Source organism: Bos indicus x Bos taurus, chromosome 5 (genome assembly GCF_003369695.1).
Source record: "Bos indicus x Bos taurus breed Angus x Brahman F1 hybrid chromosome 5, Bos_hybrid_MaternalHap_v2.0, whole genome shotgun sequence".
In the NCBI taxonomy this organism is placed as follows: domain Eukaryota; kingdom Metazoa; phylum Chordata; class Mammalia; order Artiodactyla; family Bovidae; genus Bos; species Bos indicus x Bos taurus.
Genome location: NC_040080.1, coordinates 101,963,665 through 101,983,248, shown reverse-complemented (window position 1 = coordinate 101,983,248; position 19,584 = coordinate 101,963,665). Strand labels below are relative to the sequence as shown.

The window sequence follows — 19,584 nt, the reverse complement described above, 5'->3', positions numbered from 1 at the left end:
CATGGCAATTTAGTTAAATTCTATTGTGCTTCCTCACTATTAAGAGGGGGAACAAAGTATGACTTGTTAATAAATGTATACTCTGCATGACTGAGGATTTTCTGGCTGAGGAAAGACACTGCTTTTTTTTCCCAGTTGCACTGGGTCTTTGTTGGTGTGCGCAGGCTTTCTCGAGCAGCAGTAAGTGGTGCGCACTGGGTCTTAATTGCTGTGTGCAGACTTTAGTATTAGCAAGTGGTGCATAGCCTTCTCTTTTCAGTGACGTCTTGTTGCAGAGCACAGGCTCTGGGTGCTCAGGCTTCACTGGCTGCAGCACGCAGGCGCAGTAGTTGTGGCCTGAAGGCTCTAGGGCACAGGGGCTTCAGTAGTTGAGGCTCACCAGTTTAGTTGTTCCAAGGCATGTGGAATCTTCCTGGACCAGGGATTGAATTTGTGCCCTCTGCATTGGCAGGCAGATTCTTATCCATTGCGCCACCAGGGAAGCCTGAAAGCTACTGTTTTGATGAAGCATTAATGAAACCTGCAGAGTCTTCCATTTACAATTTACAATCATTTATGATGATTGTGACAGTTTTCCCTAAATTGGCTTCGGTTCCGTTCATTTTAAACCTTGTTTCTCCTCCATCATTGATATACTTCTGGCGTCAGTCCACAGGACACATTCACCAGGGCCTCATAATACAGCCTCTGACCACACACCTTTGGGTCATGATGCCCTAGTGCCCACAGTGGTCAGTGGGACAGTTGCTGGAAGCCACTGCCACACAGAAAACCTACTAATAACCTAAAGATAAATGGAAATGATGGCAAATTTTACAAAAATATATTTCTGTGAGACTACATTGCTAGTCCCCTTCCTATGACTTATAAAAGAACTGTGTATGCTTCACAGAAAATCACCCTCCATGTGCCCAAGAGTCTTTGGAAGGTCTCTTTTATTTTCTTCATCTTTCAAGGAGAAATAGCAATCAGGATGGATAACCATGAGAATGAGGAATGAAGTGGGTAGTTTGAGAAAGAAAATAACATATGAAGTATCTATGAGAATGGAAATAGACTAGGGAAATATAATTATTGAATGGCATTAGGACCTACTTCATGTTCTTGGGGAGGAATTTATAGAAAAACCAGTAGGTGTGATGGTGTATTACACTCTGGCCATGTTTAGTCACACAATTATAGACCAAAGAGTGGGTGGAGAACTGGATTTGAGCAGGGCATCATTGCCAAGCAAATATTGCAAAGTGAGAGGGATCAAGGGGGAAGAAGATGTTGCAGAGAGTGATTTTAAAACTGGATTGTGAATTTTAACCCGTGTAAGGAGAGGAGAAAGGTTATCAAAAGTTGATGGTTAGTGAAAAGTGGTAAAATCAATAGGTTGAGAGGTCTTGTGGATCACAGGATTGTTAGAATTGAATGCATGAGGAAGTAAACTGGAAAGACATGGAGTGATGACAAGAAATGGGGTGCATGGAATTGAGATTCGGATGAGTTGCTGTTAATGGCAATGACAAAGCCTACAGGGTTAGCGTCAGACTGAGTGGGTAGGGTGGTGTTGAGGACTGGCTCACTGGGAGAGACTTTTCAAAGACCTGAAAGGACAGGATATTGAAAGGATCCCTTATATGTGTATCAAATTCCCAAGAATTAAGACAGGAGTACAAATGAGTTGGGTGACAGTGAACCTTGGTGCTCATACTTCTTGTTAAGAAGTGAAGAAGAACCTGGGAGTTAGTACATGAAAGTAACAATGAATAGCAATGGGTATGTAATTTGATAAAATGAGGTGCAAATAATTGGAGGAATTAGGGAATAGGAAAGAAATACCCAGAAGCAGCAATGAGGAGCAGATAACCCACTTCCAGACCCAGTTATGGAAGAAATACAGCCACCAACTGAAAGGGCTGAAGAGGCAGATATATCCTCAAAAGAGAGCCTCATTTTAATTTGGAAGAAAAATTTCTAAAAGTACATTGGATTTTGCTAAGTATGGACTGGAATTCCAAAGGGCACATGTTCTATTACCATTTCTATGTCCAGATATAATTTCCGGGCTATGGTAGGGGGTAAGGTTAGAGAATATAGTATTGCATATAAATGTATATACACAGTATTTCTGATGGCTAACAAGAGATAAGTGTTTTCTTCTGGAGGAACTAACTAATGTTGGAGGGAGAATTTTACCTTTATTTTATACTGAAATACTACAATGCATGATGATGTGAGAAAATCAAAATATGAATACTTATTGAGTCTTTTCTTAATATTTATTTGGCTGAAGTGGGTCTTAGCTGTGGCACATGGGCTTTTCATTGTGTCACACAGGATCTTTCATTGTGGTGCAGACTCTCCAGCTGTGGCACATGGGCTCAGTAGTTGCGGTGTGTGGACTTGGTTGCTCCATATCATGTGGGATCTTAGTTCCCCGACCTGGATTTGAACCCATGTCCCCTGCAATGCAAAGCAGATTCTTAACCACTGGACCACTAGGAAAGTCTCTTGGGTCTTTGGTATTAAAGAATTATTACTTTCTCCTAGGTGTGACAAGGGTATTAGGATGATGTTTTAAAAGTCATAATTTAGAGATGCATATATAATTACTGATCAACTATTTGTAGGTATCAGCCTAAAAATAATATGAAAGGGGGAGTGGATAAGAGGAATAAATAGGAGACTTAGATAAAATAAGATCATTCACAAGTTGAGTAAGGTTGAAGTTAGGTTATGTTTATGTGGAGTTTCATTACACTGCTCTGTCTACTTTTGCATATATTTCAAATTGTCCACAAAAAGTTACAGAAAATAACTTATTGAACACTGCAATAGGTAATATCTAATTCAGATAAAATTTGTTTCAATTCCATACTTTATTTGCATTAAATTTGGAGAATGAGAATGAGTGAAAGCTGCTCGGTCGTGTCCAATTCTTTGCCAGCCCATGGACTGTACAGTCCATGGAATTCTCCAGGCCAGACTACAGGAGCGGGTAGCGTTTTCCTTCTCCAGGGATCTTCCCAACCCAGGGATCGAACCCAGGTCTCCGGCACTGCAGATGGATTCTTTATCAGCTGAGCCACAAGGAAAAGTGCAAATTTGGAGAATGAAGTGATATAAATATTCAGTCCTAGTCGTTGTATAATTGATAACTTAAAGGGGAAAACAAACTATTAGCAAACGTCCCCACCCCCTCTCTCCCCCAAGAAAAATAATGAGGTGGGTCAAGGAGGGCCTTGAAAACTATGTTGAGTTTGGGTTCTCTCCTAAAAATAATAAGAAGCCATTTCAGTGTTTTAACCAGAGAAAAATATTATCCATCGTCTCCATAGTATTCACTCTAACAGAGGAACTGATTGAAAAAGTGCTCAGTAATTGAGAACTGTGATCAATTACAAGGCTATTATGATCTAGGCTTATATTGATGGAAGTTCATAATATGTGAGTACAGAGAAAATCAGCAGAAAAATTGAAAAGAAATGGTGGGTGAAGTGTTGTGTCATAAAGCTGGAGGATGTTCTCAAGAGTCCAGTACCAACTAAGGGTTTATAAGCAGGATGATTATTTATTGCCTAAACCAGTGTGCATATGTTGATTCCAAACTCCTTAACTATCCCTTCCCCACTGGCAGCTGTAAGTTCCTTCTCTAAGTCTGTGAGTCTCTTTCTGTTTTGTGAGTTCATTTGTATCATTTCTTTTTACATTCCACATACAAGAGATGTCATATGATATTCCTCTTTCTCTGTCTGACTTCACTAGTATGACAATCTCTAGATCTATCCATGTTGCTGCAAATGGCATTATTTTGTGGAATAAACTGATTTCTTATCTCCTTGTGTGCATATCACAGCAAAATCCAGATTGATGTTTCCACAGAAAAAAATTGAGATTAGCTTAAATGCTCAATCAACTACATTATGAACATGTGTGATAACCTTAAGATATCAAATCACAGGACAACTTTTGGTGCATAAAATTCTTTATTTATAACAATAAAGTATATGTATATATAATGTAATTTCAAATTCAAACCTGTATAAAAAAGGGTCAGAACATATACCTATTTTAAAAAGTACACATACAGTACATACACATACACATCACATTTTACAACTTTTTTTATTTAATTAAACTTCAGTCATAATAAAACTATAGAATAGTGTTGAAAGACATTTACATTACAATATGCAAACTCCAATCTATGACTGAACTAGCAATATATCTATACATCCATCTAAATGTCTGAATACTTTAAGTCCATTGATTTAAAAAAAAAACAGTGGCAAGTGGACACTATAATCACACATTAATCCTTAGAATATAGGAGAATAGGATGTTTTGATTGGAAACTTTTATTGAGTCACAGCTCAGAAATTAAGCAACTGAAAATACTATGGTTTTTAGTTTAAACAATGTTATTTAAAAAAATACAATTAAGATGTAATTGTAGATGGCACTTATACATAAATTTACAATGCTTAGGAAACATTTTTAGGATCATGAATATCCATTATAATATGGATTATTTCTAAAACAATACCTTTTTAGGAAATGAAAGTACCATTATTTTATCTTCACAAAGGGCATTTCCAGCAACATTATAACAAATAAAGTGGTTGGAATTTCAATCTGAATATTTGTATTTTAATGCCAATTTCAAAATAATACTGTTTCAAAACAAGCTGGCTTTCTTTAAAATTCTTATCCCATTTTCCAGTTTTAAAATTTAATTTATGGTTTACCCATCTCCAAATGGATTCTAAAGTATCTTTTGGCAGTTAAAAACTTTATGAACATCTTACATTTTCTGCCCTTAGCTTTTAAGAAAATGAGAGATTTAAATGCTTAATTTGGTGCACTTCCAAATGCTACACACATCTTATAGTATATTTTCCTGGATAAAATATACTCTTGGTTTTCATTCTTCAGAAGTAATCCAAAAATGTTTATTTAAGCAAAGGAAAAAGCCATCTCTTGTGTAAATGGTTATCCAATTCAACCTACAGTAGACTGAATTTCACTTTAAGAATGGACCATATTTACATTACAAACAAGAACAGCCATAGCTTTTTATGTTCAAATTGCTTATTCACAGAGATCATAGTTGGATATTCTGTATGCAATAGCTTCAGCTCTTATCTATCATCTTTGTCATTCACATATCAATAGGTTTCTCTCATGTCTATGGTATGACCTGACTTCACCACACAGATAAATAAAAAACTGAGATCCAAAGAAGGGCAGTGATTTATCAATACAGGTTAACAGCAAAGTGGAAGGTCCTGACAATTTTTCCTAATATCCATCCCACTATGTCAAACTGCCTTTTTGAAAAGTGTATTTTTTAGTTAAGTCAGAATAGGTAGGCAATGGCTAAAAGCCCCATACTTACATTTTGAAACCAGAAACTAGCTGCAGAAAAACATGAAGAACTATCTATGAATTCTGAATGGATTTTTCTATTAATTTAAATTTTCATTTGAATTGGAATATCAAAATATGCCACAAAGTTTCTCCAAAGTACTTTAATTCTTACTAAAAGCAAATGTTTCATTGTGAACATACTTTATCATAAATTGTCGTTTTCACATACTTAGTCCTTTTTAAAGAGGGTATTGTTCTATTAAAGTGTTGAAAAAATCAACGTCTCTGACTCATTAAAAAGTGGCAGTGTGGTAAGCACAACAGATTACAATACAAAATCCAGCAACACTTCGATATCACTGGGCAGGCATCATTGATCACAGAGCCAGTTTCTGTATAGATTTGGGTTCTACCAAAGAGGTACAAAGCTTTTAGTATAATTTAGAATCTGAAGACTTCTGAAATTATTTTAAAAGACAATTTTAAAACATTACAAAAGAAGACTATCAGATACATGGCACCAATTTATAGGGTGATTTCACTGTTTAAGATATCAGTTATGAGTTTTCCATGATTTATGAAGGCTATTCAGAACACATACTGGATAAAATAAAGCAAAGCTATATACGTTAATCTCCAAGCAGATATGACAGTTAATTCCCAAGCAACTACCATCCAAAGTAATGTTCAGCATTTTTCTATTGTTCGTGTATTTTATTGAATTTTAGTGTTTTAAAATATTGGTATCCATACAACTGTCAATGAACCAATACATTTAATTAGGCAGAATACATCTCCCCACACCCTACCATGCCAGATTTCATAACTTGCTGAATTTGTTTATTTAACTCTATTGATTTAGGACCATGTCCTTGAGTGTTAAAAACCCAGCTACCAGTTTTGAGAACAAAAGTACATTTATTGTACTCTGAAGCTCATTAAGCAGCATTTTCACATACATATGAAAATCGAAACCATTGCTGAAATAAACTATTAGATTGAGAAGTATCAATCTTCTCAATCTATACGTGACTTACACATACTCAGGTTAATCTATGTCTATTCAAAACAGTATCACACACTGAGACAGGTCCTTACAGCCATTAACTTGATCTCTTTTATTATACATATCATAGTTGTATCATGGGATATTTGAGGGCCTAAATAAATTCATGCAGCTTCCCAAAGCACCTGGGTTGTATCTTAGAGAAATGACTAGTATTTGAGGAACCACAGCACTTTAGAGAAGACAAGGGTCATAGAAATCATCTGAGCTCTTTGGTATAAAAAAGAGCAAAGGCCACTTACTGGAGTTGTATTCTAATTAGCAGTGAACATAAGCTAAAATCCAACTCTACTAGAAATTCTTGGACTAGTAAAGTCAAAAAGTATCAGTTTTTCATGCCCTTCTGTGTCACTGCATTGAAGGTCATCTCATGGTGGTAGGATATGGCAATAATGTTATCACAAGGATGAAGTTAGAAGGAAAGCTTTGGATTCCTTTATGTTCATGACATATTGAAAGAATCTTCATCAAAATAAACCATAAGAAATCATTCTTTGACCTTAGTCAGATATTCCTTTTATATAAAAAAAGAAAACTGGCAAGGGAAATTCACTTAATGTCTTTACAAGTTCTGGTTTAAAAACGCAATGTCCATCTTGGGAATTCCTGCCAAATTCACTTAATATAACAAAAACGCTGTCGCATATTTTAATAGCAAACTGACATGCATAACTACATAAAGCTCTCTTTTTATTTTTAATTCATAAACCTTAATGAATATAGAGTGCCTGATTTTAAATAAATGGATCCTTTAAACAGATAATGGTGATTATAGTATAAATAACTAAAGTTACCTGATTCCCTGCATTCTTGTAAAAGCCAAGTCACCTAATTTTCAACACCCATTATCAGCATGTGAGTGTAGTTTTCTAATCTTAGATACTAAATATCTTAACTTATTTTTCCTCTCTCCCACAGCAGAAATTGAAAATGGGGCCTCCATACATTCAGTGATTCCTCCTAAGTCCCTTTACATAACTCTGTAATAGTTTTAGAATATAAACATTTTGTAATATATTTTGCAAGCACAATTTATACACTGTGGAGTGGGCAAGGGCAAATGCCGGCGTCACTAGGGGTGCCAGATGTCCTCCTCGGCAGATGCTTCTGCTGATCAGTGTCCACAGCTTCTTCATGTGACAACCCTCTAGGAGTCTCTTCTCTGCAAAGGCATCATGTTGTCATTCAGTACTGGCTAGCTTGTATGGATAGAGCCAGCCAACTATGTCCATTTGTCTCGTGGTATACGTGTGAGCACCTTCTATGTCAGGAAGAGACCCAAGCTCAGACCCACATCCCTCACTGATCAGCAGCTATGAGGCGGACCTGCACCTACTCCCACACTGTGTCCACTGCTTTCTAGATGAACAGTGGATGATGCTATTGAGTTTTTGTTTTTTGAACATTTTCTAGATCCCTTTGATACAAATGATGACCCCCACCCCCCACTATCCAGGCTGAAATCTACTTGCAGACCAAGATAACTATGAACTGCAGGTTGTCACTGTAAAATAAAGCTATGTGGTTTTTTCAGCAGTTAGATGCTTCTGGAGGCATGCAAAATTGTATGTGCAATCTGGGACACGTGCTTTCTCTCCCAATATCAGTTTGCAAGTTCTAATTGAGACCACAACTCCCTGTAGGTCCTTAAAATAGAGTCCCGCTCCATACAAGTTCTTCTTTATAGATGATTAATTCAGTGCCAGTTTCACAGTAAAACACTTTGTTCCAATTTCTCAATCATCCATAGAGAGTCATGGGTAGCAAGAACAGATAAAGATGCGGTCTGTCACTCCAGACAGAATAGGAATTTGTTTAAAGCTGCTTCATTTATGAAGCAAACATGAACTGTTACCCGCCTAGAGAAGAAAGGAAAAGAGAGAAATTATATAGCATATCTGCTTTCTGCCTTCTTTTCATTCTCAGTAGCTAACTTCATGTGCCTACAGAATGAGTACTAGATTTACAATGTATGCTTCACAGCCTAAAGTAACTTGACAAATATTTTCCTAGATATTAGTGATCACTCTCTGATCTCTCTAGTAACATTTTACAAAATCGGAAATGATCTTTTTACTTAGTATGTCTTCCCATTAGAATGTAAGCCCTCTGAGGACATGGAGCTTTGTTGATCTTTTTCACTGCTGTATTCCAGCAACTACAGTGCCTGGTACAAAATCCATAGTTATCCCCTGCTTTTTCCAAGTTCCCTTTACTTTGCTTTTACAAAAGACCTACATTAGTACCTGTTTTCAACACACGACAGAAATCTCAAGAGGATTTTTGCTTCTATGAAAAAAGGCAAAAAGTGACAAAGCATTCAGGGTTTGTTTTGCAATAAGCCTATCAGTAAGTGTGCAGCCCCATCAGTAAGAGTTGGCACTGCCACCGAGTTCTTTCCCTGGAATTATACTTAGAGTAACTTTATGCTGAGATTCTATCTTTGAACTGCGTCTATAAGCATCTGTGCTTTACCTCAATTTATTTTGTGCATCCTGTTAGTAAGATATGTCCTAAGATGATTGCTTCTTTGCTTTAAGCCGTTTTGGTTTAAGAAAGGTTTCATAGGAATGCTCTACTCTTGGATAGTGCTGGAGTGGTCGGTCTGTGCGTGCTCAGTCATGCCCGACTCTTGGTGAGCCCACGGACTGTATGTAGCTCACCAGGCTCCTCTGTCCATGGAATTTTCCAGGCAAGAATACTGGAGTGGGTTGCTATTTCCTCCTCCAGAGGATCTTCCAGACCTAGGGATTGAACCCATGTCTCTGGCATCTCTTGCATTGGTGGGCAGATTCTTTACCACTGAGCCACAAGGGAAGCCCCACTTATATTTGATAAATACATCTTGAACATGGAGTGGATGAATGAATGCCCTGTGGCTTTCATATCCCCAGGCACACCACAGATGATCTCCGTTTGTGATGAGAATTATCAATCTGTGTAGCCGTGAACTTCTCTAACAAGGCTATGAAAAGGTTGTAGACAGGCAGTGAGGCATGAGGGACAGTGGCGGTGTCAGAGTGGAGAAGTGCAGTGGCATGAAATATATCAGGGATCCCATAAATGGCAGCCTCCCAGCCACTGAGCAGCATCAGGGTCTTGACTGCCTACCCAGGTTCTAGCAATCACGTCTACCAACCAAGGAAAGAACAGCAGCAAGATCGCCAGTACTGTGTGCCAAAAAAGAAACAAAGAAATCCTGTCACCACATTCTGACAAAGCCTCTGGGGAAGTTCATTTGGCCTCAGAGCAGCTTATTGTACTTGTTGAATCATGAAAGCCAGACTCTGTTCTAGCTTTTCAGTGCTGGGGTTAAACCGCTGAGCTACAGACTCAGCTTTCAGACTTTTCAACTTTTTATTATTATTTTAATTAATTGATTTATTTTTGGTTGTGCTGGGTCTTCATTGCTTTCTCTAGTTGTGGTGAGTGGGGGCTAGTCTTCATTGCAGGGAGAGGGCTTCTCATTGCAGTGGTTTCTTTTGTTGAGCAGCACAGGCTCTAGGCACGTGGGCTCAGGAGTTGTGGCACCCGGGCTTAGCTGCTCCATACCATATGGAGTCTTCCTGGACCAGAGATTGAATCTGCACTGGCAGGTGGATTCTTATGTGCTATGCCACCAGGGAAGTCCCGGATTTTTCAACTCTCAACTGAAGTGTTTGCACTTCCTTTTTTTTTTTAATTATAGGCAGCATTTATATGTTATCTTTAGTCACAACCCCTAAATAAATGTGTATTTTGCATTTAGTTTCTTCCCTGTGAAAAGTTACAGTGTTAGTCATTCTGCTGTGTCTGACTATGAAGGACTCCCATGGAGTGTAGCCCACCAGGCTCCTCTGTTCATGGGATCTTCCAGGCAAGAATACTGGAGTGGGTTGCCATTCCCTTCTCCACGGAATCTTCCCGGCCCAGGGATGGAACCTGAGTCTCCTGCCTTGTAGGTGGATTATTTATCATCTGAGCCCCCAAAGAAGCCCCCTACTCTTTACCTATTTTTGTCCTTATTTATCAATCCAAAGAATCAGAGGTCACTGGTTTTAAAATGTTTGAGATCAATACACAGGCTATATTAAAAACTTTATGAGTGTATGAGTGTTTTTTCCAGTAATATACTAGATGTATATAATCTCTAAATGTAATATTTTGTGTATTCTCTAAATGTAATTTACTAAACATATAAATATATAAAATGTAATAATATACTAAAAACTGTATTATATGACAATTTGCAAAACTCTGAAAAATAGGAAAATTATATTTAGGAAAGCAGAATTAAATCCTGAAGGAAAAATTAACAGACATTAAGAGAAAATTTCAGAAATACAAATTACCAAGTTTAAAAAATAAAGCTTGGTTAGAAAAGCAGAAGGAACTAACAAAAGGCAAAAAAATACATATTTTTTTGGAAAGCTATGAAGAATTTGAAATTCTAAACTTAAGCAGAGAGAAACAAGAGAGAAGTCAGAAAGTCTTCTGACTTTGCCTTTGGATCATTTAGCAAAAAAAAAAAAAAAAAAATTTAAAAGCCAACAACTGGTTTCCTATAGAACAAAACTACTATTTTTATAATGATACCCTGGATTCTTACAACCTCCTCATGAAATAAACAGGGTGAGCATTATTATCCTTTCAGTTATATTTGAAAAACCTGGGGTCAAAAACAACTGATTCATCCAGGAACCTACAGCTGGTTAAGGTGCAGCTCAAGGTTTGAACCTAAGACTAATTCCTTCCAATCCTCTGCATCACAATGTATCAGCAGAGAGCGAGCTCCAAAACCAAACCTTAGGAAATACGTGGTAAAGAGTCACAGATCCGGCCCTTTGGTAACCAACCATTCCTGAGCCCTGTACATTAAATGTCTCCACATAACTTGCCCTCATCCCTATTCCAATTCTAGGATCTCCCTTCTTCTGTCTTAGCTCAGATCCACTGGAAACTTCCAAGTTGTGTTTCTTTTATAAATCTCTCCGCCAGCCTAATTATAATAAGAATTACTTTCTCCACTTACTATGCTGGGATAAGTCGACAAACACTGCTATCTGAATGTCTATAGACTTATGCTGTTTACCCCCAACCAAACTGGGCTTTTGCCATGATTATGCAAAACCTTCCCCTGAGGTCTCAATTAAAATTCTTTGTAGATGACTTCCCAATCCCAAATCTATTATTTCCATCCCTGACTGTTCACTGAAGTTCCAGTGCAACATATTTGGCCACTGGTTAATAATTACTAACATCTCTTTCTCCCATTTTTTTCTAATGGTGCTTGACATCTGGTTGGTCTTATAGGCTCTAAATCATCAAGACTCCACGTGCCAATGCAGGAGATGTGGGTTTGATTCCTGGGTCAGTAAGATCCTCTGAAGAAGGAAACGGCACTCTACTCCAGTATTCTTGCCTGGAAAATTTCATGGGCAGAGGGGCCTGGCAGACTACAGTCCATGGGGCCGCAAACAATCAGACTCGACTGAGCACATGCATCCCTGAGTGCTATAATATCAAGCCTTACATCCCATCAGGAACTAGGACTTGATTCTTTATCTGCTGTGTCTCCAAAATGGCCTGTGCTTTCCTATTTCCATGGCTGTGACCCTAGCTCAAGTTGTCATTCTCTCACATCTGTTTGAAAATCCACTCCTAAGTGGACTTCCTGACTCCAGTTCACCACTCCCATCCATCCGGCCACATTAACATCTGATTACTTTCCTAAACCTCTGCTTTGATTGTATTACTCACATTTTTTCTAAACCCTCCAACAACTCCTTATGTGACTCAATAGTGTGTACGCCCTATATATTGGAATTCAGACCCTTTCACACTGATGTCCATCCTTTCTTAGCATTTAAACCCTCTATGTGTGATCTCCAGCTGTATAAACCCTTGAACACAGTCTGTACTTTTGGTCTTCTGATTTAGCTTATTCCATTTGCAGCACCTTCCCGACTGCCAGTAAAATTTTACCAATCATTTAAGACCTAGCTCAACACAAATGCCACCTCCATCACCTACACAGTGAAGCTTTTCCCCTAGTGCTTTCGCTCCCCTGTTAAATAAAACAATTTTATCAGTTCAGTCGCTTAGTCATGTCCAACTCTTTGCAACCTGATGGACTGCAGCATACCAGGCTTCCCTGTCCAACTCCCAGAGCTTGCTCATGTCCATCGAGGCAGTGATGCCATCCAAACGTCTCATCCTCTGTCATCCCCTTCTCCTCCTGCCTTCAATCGTTCCCAGCATCAGGGTCTTTTCCAATGAGTCAGTTCTAAGACAACTGTATGTGGGTAGTGCAATTCTAAGGGATGCCGTCCATATCATTCATTATCTAGAGTTATGTTGAGGGTATATCCTTGACAACCATATACAATGGTTTGACCTTTGATTCTTTACTACATTTCTGTCAGCTCCTTCTGTTGATTTTTAACCAACACCTCCTTTGGTGCTTTAAAAAATAGATTATTTATACATATGTCTTATCTCCTTTTGTAGGCCATAAGCAATCTGAGGACAGAACTAGGTTATAGTAAGTTTTGCTATACTAGAGCTTGTTGGTATCACATTTGTGGTTAGAATGAAGAGGAATATGTACTATGATCTACTCTATTTCTCTCTCCTAAACTGTGCTACAGGCAACCTAATAAGTGAAAAATTCTGGGATGTCACATATGAATACTTGTCATCAGCTAGTTGACTAAATACATTTTTAACTTTTCAGAGATAATTTCACATTTGATGTCAAATAATCGCAGCTTTAGTATATTTTCTCCTAGAGGCAACTTCTTTTTCTTTCTGGCTCATTATCTACATCCCTTCCCTGTATTTAAAATATCAAACCCTCCTCTTCATTTTCCAGTTATAGGTTGGAGATCTAACTATTCCATATGTTTTCAATTCTAGCGTTCCAATATTTGTCCTGGTTTAATTTGTTTTAGTTCAGGGAGAAATTTTTGCTACAAACCTGAGTCATTCCTTATATTTTCCCTTTTTTGTTAACCAAGAAAATTTCTATAATACAAATTATATCCAATTTTTAAAATATATAATTACAACTTCACATTTCATTTCTATTTTGATACTTTTTACTATGGTTATTCTTATTTCTTGGAAGACTTCCTCGCCTACCATGCCACAGCCTATTCTCCCTCCACCACATCCCTTTCCCCAAATTATATTCAAATTTCCTTGGCAGGTTTTAATCTCTATTGTTACAGAGAACAAAGCTTTCTTTATGTAGTGGGTGCTCAATAAATGGTCACAAATGATACATTCACATTTTTACTTTGGGGTTTGCAGATTCATGATAATGAGCTGCTTTTTACTTCCTTTTATATCTATCTTTCCCTCAACATTTGATTGTTAATTACTTCTACCCACACACATGTGTTTTTACTACATAAAATTTATTCTCACATTATTGCAGTTCTTTGATGTAGTCATTCATCTCTTCATTTATTCAACAGATACAGTCATCATCACTTGCCTGTGCTTAGTATAAACTATATAGCTTACTGGGATTCCATAAAGAAATTCAGAAATGAGTCCTGTCCTCTCAGAGCTTATGGTTTACAAGAGGACACAAAAAGTGTATGTAAGTAAATGTGATGCCTTCCTAATTTATTAGTATGGTATGAAATGTAATATGAAATATAATTGTGTGTGCATGCTCAGTCGGGTCCCACTTTTTGCAACCCCAAGGACTGTAGCCTGCCAGGCTCCTCAGTCCCTGGGATTTGCCAGGCAAGAATACTGGAGTGGGCTGTCATTTCCTCCTCCAGAGGATCTTCCTGGCCCAGGGATTGAACCTACACCTCCTGTGTCTACTACATCGGCACGTGGATTTCTTTACCACTGAGCCACCTGGGAAATCATAGAGATTACTTTCATTTGGAAAGTCAGCTTTTCAGAGGGGATGGTTTCTGACCTGAGCCTTGAGAGAGCTTTGCCAAGATGATGATGAGTAAGGTCATCTGCTGCTAAGTTGCTTCAGTCGTGTCCGACTCTGTGCGACCCCATAGACGGCAGCCCACCAGGCTCCCCCGTCCCTGGGATTCTCCAGACAAGAACACTGGAGTGGGTTGACATTTCCTTCTCCAATGCATGAAAGTGAAAAGTGAAAGTGAAGTCGCTCAGTTGTGTCCGACTCCTAGCTACCCCATGGACTGCAGCCTACCAGGCTCCTCCGTCCATGGGATTTTCCAGGCAAGAGTACTGGAGTGGGCTGCCATTGCCTTCTCCAGTAAGGTCATCTATTTCACACCAACTCCTCAATTATTATGTGATGAGTTTATTCCTAAACAATCTGGGGCTTCTTTAACCTGCTTCATTTTCATTCATTTAATTATATGAGTAATATCTCAGATTCTAAGAAAATAAGTTAACTGTTTCCTATATGACCATCTTCCCCTTGCTGTACACACTTTGCTGTCCTGACCAAAATCAGCAACTTAAACATACACATATAAGATAAAAATAAACCTTACTGCACTTTTTAAAAGATTGTTCATCTTACCTTATTGCAGTAAGAACACAACACAAGATCCACCCTCTGAACACATTTTTAAATACACAATATAGATTGTTTTAAACTCTAAGCATTATCTTGTACAGCAGATCTCTAAAACATACTTATCTTATAAAACAAAAAACCTTTTAAAAAAGGTCATTTCACAAGAACTATATTCCTTACCACTTAGTAAGCTTTTCATTTAGGGTTTGTTTATTGCCTCAATCACTTATTCAATAGACATTGACTAAGTGCCTACAATGCTTAGGCAACAAGTGGGGTGCTCGTGAGGAGATACAGCAAGAACCAGACAGCCTTGGTTCCTGCCCTTGCGTGTCCTCTGGTAGACATGTGTTAGTTGCTTGACTACAGCCTTTAAAATGCCATCATTTTTTCCCCTCTTAGGCCAGTGCCCTGGGCTTTTCCATCAAAATCCATTCTCCAAATGTCACAGGACAAGTACCACAATTAAACACCACATGACCTGTATGCCAAAACAGGATCCCAGTGATGCCATCCAAAAGCAAATTACAGAGGACATTACTTGAACCTTGAAGGTTCAATTAACCACTTAATGTGTGCTCGGTGGATGTCTGGCTTAAGGGAACTGAAACGGCAGATAGGGAAGAAGCAGTAGGTTTGTACTGGGATTCAAGGGCAGAAAAGTTAAGTTTTTAGGAATAACAATGATTTCAGCTTAGGGAATACTGGGCCTGAAAATAAAGAGAGTCAAGTGTTCCTTTACAGTATTTGATAGGAAACAGAGTCTAGAGAGGGCTAGGATGGGAGCAGAAAAAAGAGAGGGTGCTATTCATGCCCCAGACATGGTGATCAAGGGCATGATTCAAGGTAAAAATGAAGTCTGCATAATAGCAGGGTTAAAGTGTGAGAGACATATGCGACATAATTACTATTATTATATGATGTTATTTTGGGTTGCTAAAAAATGGCGTTTGATAAAAAGTGATTTCCTGGAGGAGACAAGAGACTCTGTGACCCAGTTTCCCTGCAGAAGATTCACTGTAGAGAGAAATCTCTGAATCTGGGACAGAAGGGAGAGCTGGAAGGACAGTGACATGAAAGTAAAGGGCAAAGCTCCCCAGAGACCGTGTCTGTAATAATCTGGGCAAATAAATGATCCTCCAGCCACGAGGGGGTGCAGGGGAAGAACGGAAGATTTAGAAAAATGAAAAAACACTCATACCCCACTGGAATACATGGGAGTTAATGGGCAGAACAGAATTGATAGCCAGTTGGCAGCAGTACAATGGGAAGAGCATGCATGATGGTGGATCAGGTTAATGCCATTCGGGGTGCTCCCCGCACCACATCTGCAACTTTTTTGGAAGCTAAGACAGGAGAGGGGAGAGGAGACGTAAAAAACAGCGCCCTCTAGTCATGTTCTCCTGGTCTCCCTTCTCCCTGAGCCCTCCACAGACCCACACAACTACGGTATCTATCCCTGGCTTGTATTCAGTGCATCTGGGATTCTGGACTGTGATGAGGCACAATAAGGACCAGTCATGTGGCAGGTGGCCCCTTACCTTGACACTTTCCCTCTCCTGACTATAAGGGATTTTGACCTTTACTCCTTTTCCTTAAAATAGCAGGGAAATGTTTTTGGTTTTCACTTGATTGAGCATTTAACAAATGAGATACTTCTCCTATCATGTTATAGTAATCACACGTAATTGAAATTGGTTTTATTTATTCTTCTTCTATTTTATTTTAATCCTACTTTGCTCTATCCCTCTTATTTTCTGGCCTCAAAAATAAAAGCACTCAGGAATTCCCTGGCAGCCCAGTGGTTAGGACTCTGCACCTTCACTTCTGAGGATGTGGGTTCAATCTCTGGTTAGCGACCTAATATCCCACAAGCCGTATGGTGTGGCCAAAAAAAAAAAAAAAAAGGAAGCACTCAACTGTTAATGTTTTGTATAACTCCTCTACAAGATGAATCCACTAATCTGGAATAACACTGCTTGTCTTTCAAAATTTGAGAATGCACAATTCAATGTAACAGTTTCAGCTGACATACTGACATCAGCTTGATAGAAGACAATAAATTCTGGCATCTAGGATGCTGTGTAGTTCCTGTTATATCTTTTAGCTTGATTTCTGAAAACTTACCAATGTACGAAAGTAACAGTGTTGATAGAAGCCACAATTACACTTCTTGAAACTCTCTCTCTTTCTCTTGCAACATACTGAAAACCAAGAAACATGCTTATTTGCTTTAAGATAGATTCTGAAGTATACCATGATCTGGGTATTGTAAAGGGCAGTTTTTACTTTTCTATAAATACAGGAGCAAAAAGCTTGCAAAATTGGGTGGAAAGTTTACTTTCGTAATATTACTATAGAGAGGACTTCAACACAGTCTCAAGTAGTTAAAAAATTCTCTATGCATATGATACATATACAGAAAATGCTTATATGTGCTTAATATGTGAATGTGTACACATGCAACATGATATAAGAAAAAATAACATGCCAAATGGAAAAACCATAACTGAATGTAAAGTCAAAGTATTGGTCCTGGGCAGTATGTGGTAGGAGTAAAATAGTGATCAGAAGTCAATTATCATAAGTGGAAAGGTATCTTAAATTTTGTATCTGGCTTTAAAAAAATACTGAGTAAGTTGAGATAAGTTAAAGGCTCCAAAAGCCAGAGTGAGGTCTAATATATGAAGTGTGAAAGATAAAAAACACTGAAAATATCTTGACTAGGAGGTGGTATCAAGAATGGGGTTTACAGAAGGAGACAAAGGTGGAATTTAGAAGGGCCGAGGAAGGTTCTGTGGCAGCAACTCAGACAAGATGAAAATAATGACTGCTGCTAAAGAAGGAGCTCAGCATGTCTCGGCTATAGTGTGTAAAAGAGGAGGGTAAATGTGCCTCCTGAGCTCCATGACCAGGAACATGATGAGCAAGATTCTGCTGCTTATAGAAAAGAGAGAGCATACCCTAAGAAGGGTCAGGAAGACAATTCTGTGAAGGTATTTCACAGGTAAGTGGAGATGTGGGACTGAAGAGAGAATGGGAGATCAGAAATGGAGCTAAAAGCTGGAAGACACTGGTTAGGAGCTACCATCATGAGGGTGAAACACTTCTTAAAAGATGTTATGAGCACATGCATGGTATGTGAAGTGGCGAGGTCAACCTTACTGATGAACATATTCAGTAAAATGAAATACCTTATTTCATTATCCTCTTCATTAATCTGTCTGTTTTCAACTGTCCTTGTAAGATTTGGTTGTTTCTTCTGGGAAAAGAACAATGATATGTATTGTAAAATTATCATGTCCTATTTAAGAGGTAAATAATCTCCACTTCTATGTTTTCATCAGCAGGCAGTCTATGAAAATACTTTTGCAGTAAGAAATTATGAAAAATGCATGGTATTATCACTCAAAAGTTTTAGGATGTTGGAGATGAAAGAGTAGTAAAGAAACTGAAAGATTTAAATAGTAATCAAATTAAAAAGACATTTCAAAAAGCTGACTTGCAATCATTTAGCACATTTAAAAATTTCAGACAGGTTTCAATGAGAAGAGAGCATAAGAGTAGAAATCCAAAATAGCACATCATACAAATGGCATTTCTAGCTAATTTTAACCACATCATATATTTATTCCTTTTTATATTTAGTTCAGACTAATAAGGAGAAGGCCATGGCACCCCACTCCAGTACTCTTGCCTGGAAAATCCCATGGATGGAGGAGCCTGGTGGGCTGCAGTCCATGGGGTCGCGAAGAGTCGGACACGACTGAGTGACTTCACTTTCACTTTTCACTTTCGTGCATTGGAGAAGGTGCTAGCAACCCACTCCAGTGTTCTTGCCTGGAGAATTCCAGGAACGGTGGAGCCGGGTGGGCTGCTGTCTATGGGGTCGCACAGAGTCGGACACGACTGAAGCGACTTAGCAGCAGCAGCAGCAGCAGACTAATAAAACCAGTTTTCATTTTCTTAAGTATGCATTCTCAGTTACAGGAGTGGTCTTCAAAACATGAGGAGGAATGGGGGAACCTTTCTAAGGTTTATATTCTGTGGAGGCTATAAGTTAAGACATATCCTGTGTTACTGTTTTCTTGGTAGGATCCTTTCTTAGAAAAGGGCAGTTTGTTAATCATTTATGTAATGTGGTATGAGCAAATAAATATGTAAAGTTTTTGATTAAGGGGGAAAAAAAAAAATAACAGCACTTACCTTCCAGTAAAAGGCCCCAAAAGCAAACCCGATCACAAGAGAAAAGAATGCTGGCAATGCTACGGCTGCCCATTGTAGGCTGGAATCTTCAATGGAATTTGAGGCCTTCCCTGTAATTTAAACAGTACAGTGGTGAACACCACATACCCATACCCATGCCAGAGGTTTTGCTCTTAATGCTGTGGTTGTTCCCAACTGTTTCCGAAATATACTCTGGACCTATCATCTGTTTAAAGTATTTAACATGCTGATTTTTCCACTTTCAATACAAGTTCATGTTGTTTCTGACAGATATAAGGTGAAAAAGAAACCCCACAGACAGAAGGCTGTCTGACTTGGTTAATGTGGACCCATATGGAACGCAGATAATATCTGCCTGAAAATGATTTCTATCTAATCAAGCAAATCCATCTTCTATGCCTTTATCTTCTAATACCTTTTCACTTTT

The 19,584-nt window shown here is 38.4% G+C and overlaps 1 protein-coding gene across 3 annotated transcripts in view; it reads right to left on the bottom strand.

Moving 5' to 3' along the window:
• Positions 1-3,959: 3,959 nt before the first annotated feature.
• KITLG (KIT ligand) overlaps positions 3,960-19,584 on the bottom strand; it is a 105,705-nt gene continuing 90,080 nt past the window's right edge. For all 3 annotated transcript variants that reach the window (XM_027543200.1, XM_027543199.1, XM_027543201.1), the window contains 4 exons: positions 19,137-19,246; positions 18,125-18,192; positions 17,058-17,134; positions 3,960-8,283 (listed from right to left, as the gene is read on the bottom strand). In XM_027543200.1, coding sequence (XP_027399001.1) covers positions 17,095-17,134; positions 18,125-18,192; positions 19,137-19,246 — 218 coding nt within the window. In that variant the 3' untranslated portion in view covers positions 3,960-8,283; positions 17,058-17,094. The remainder of the gene's footprint in view (positions 8,284-17,057; positions 17,135-18,124; positions 18,193-19,136; positions 19,247-19,584) is intronic.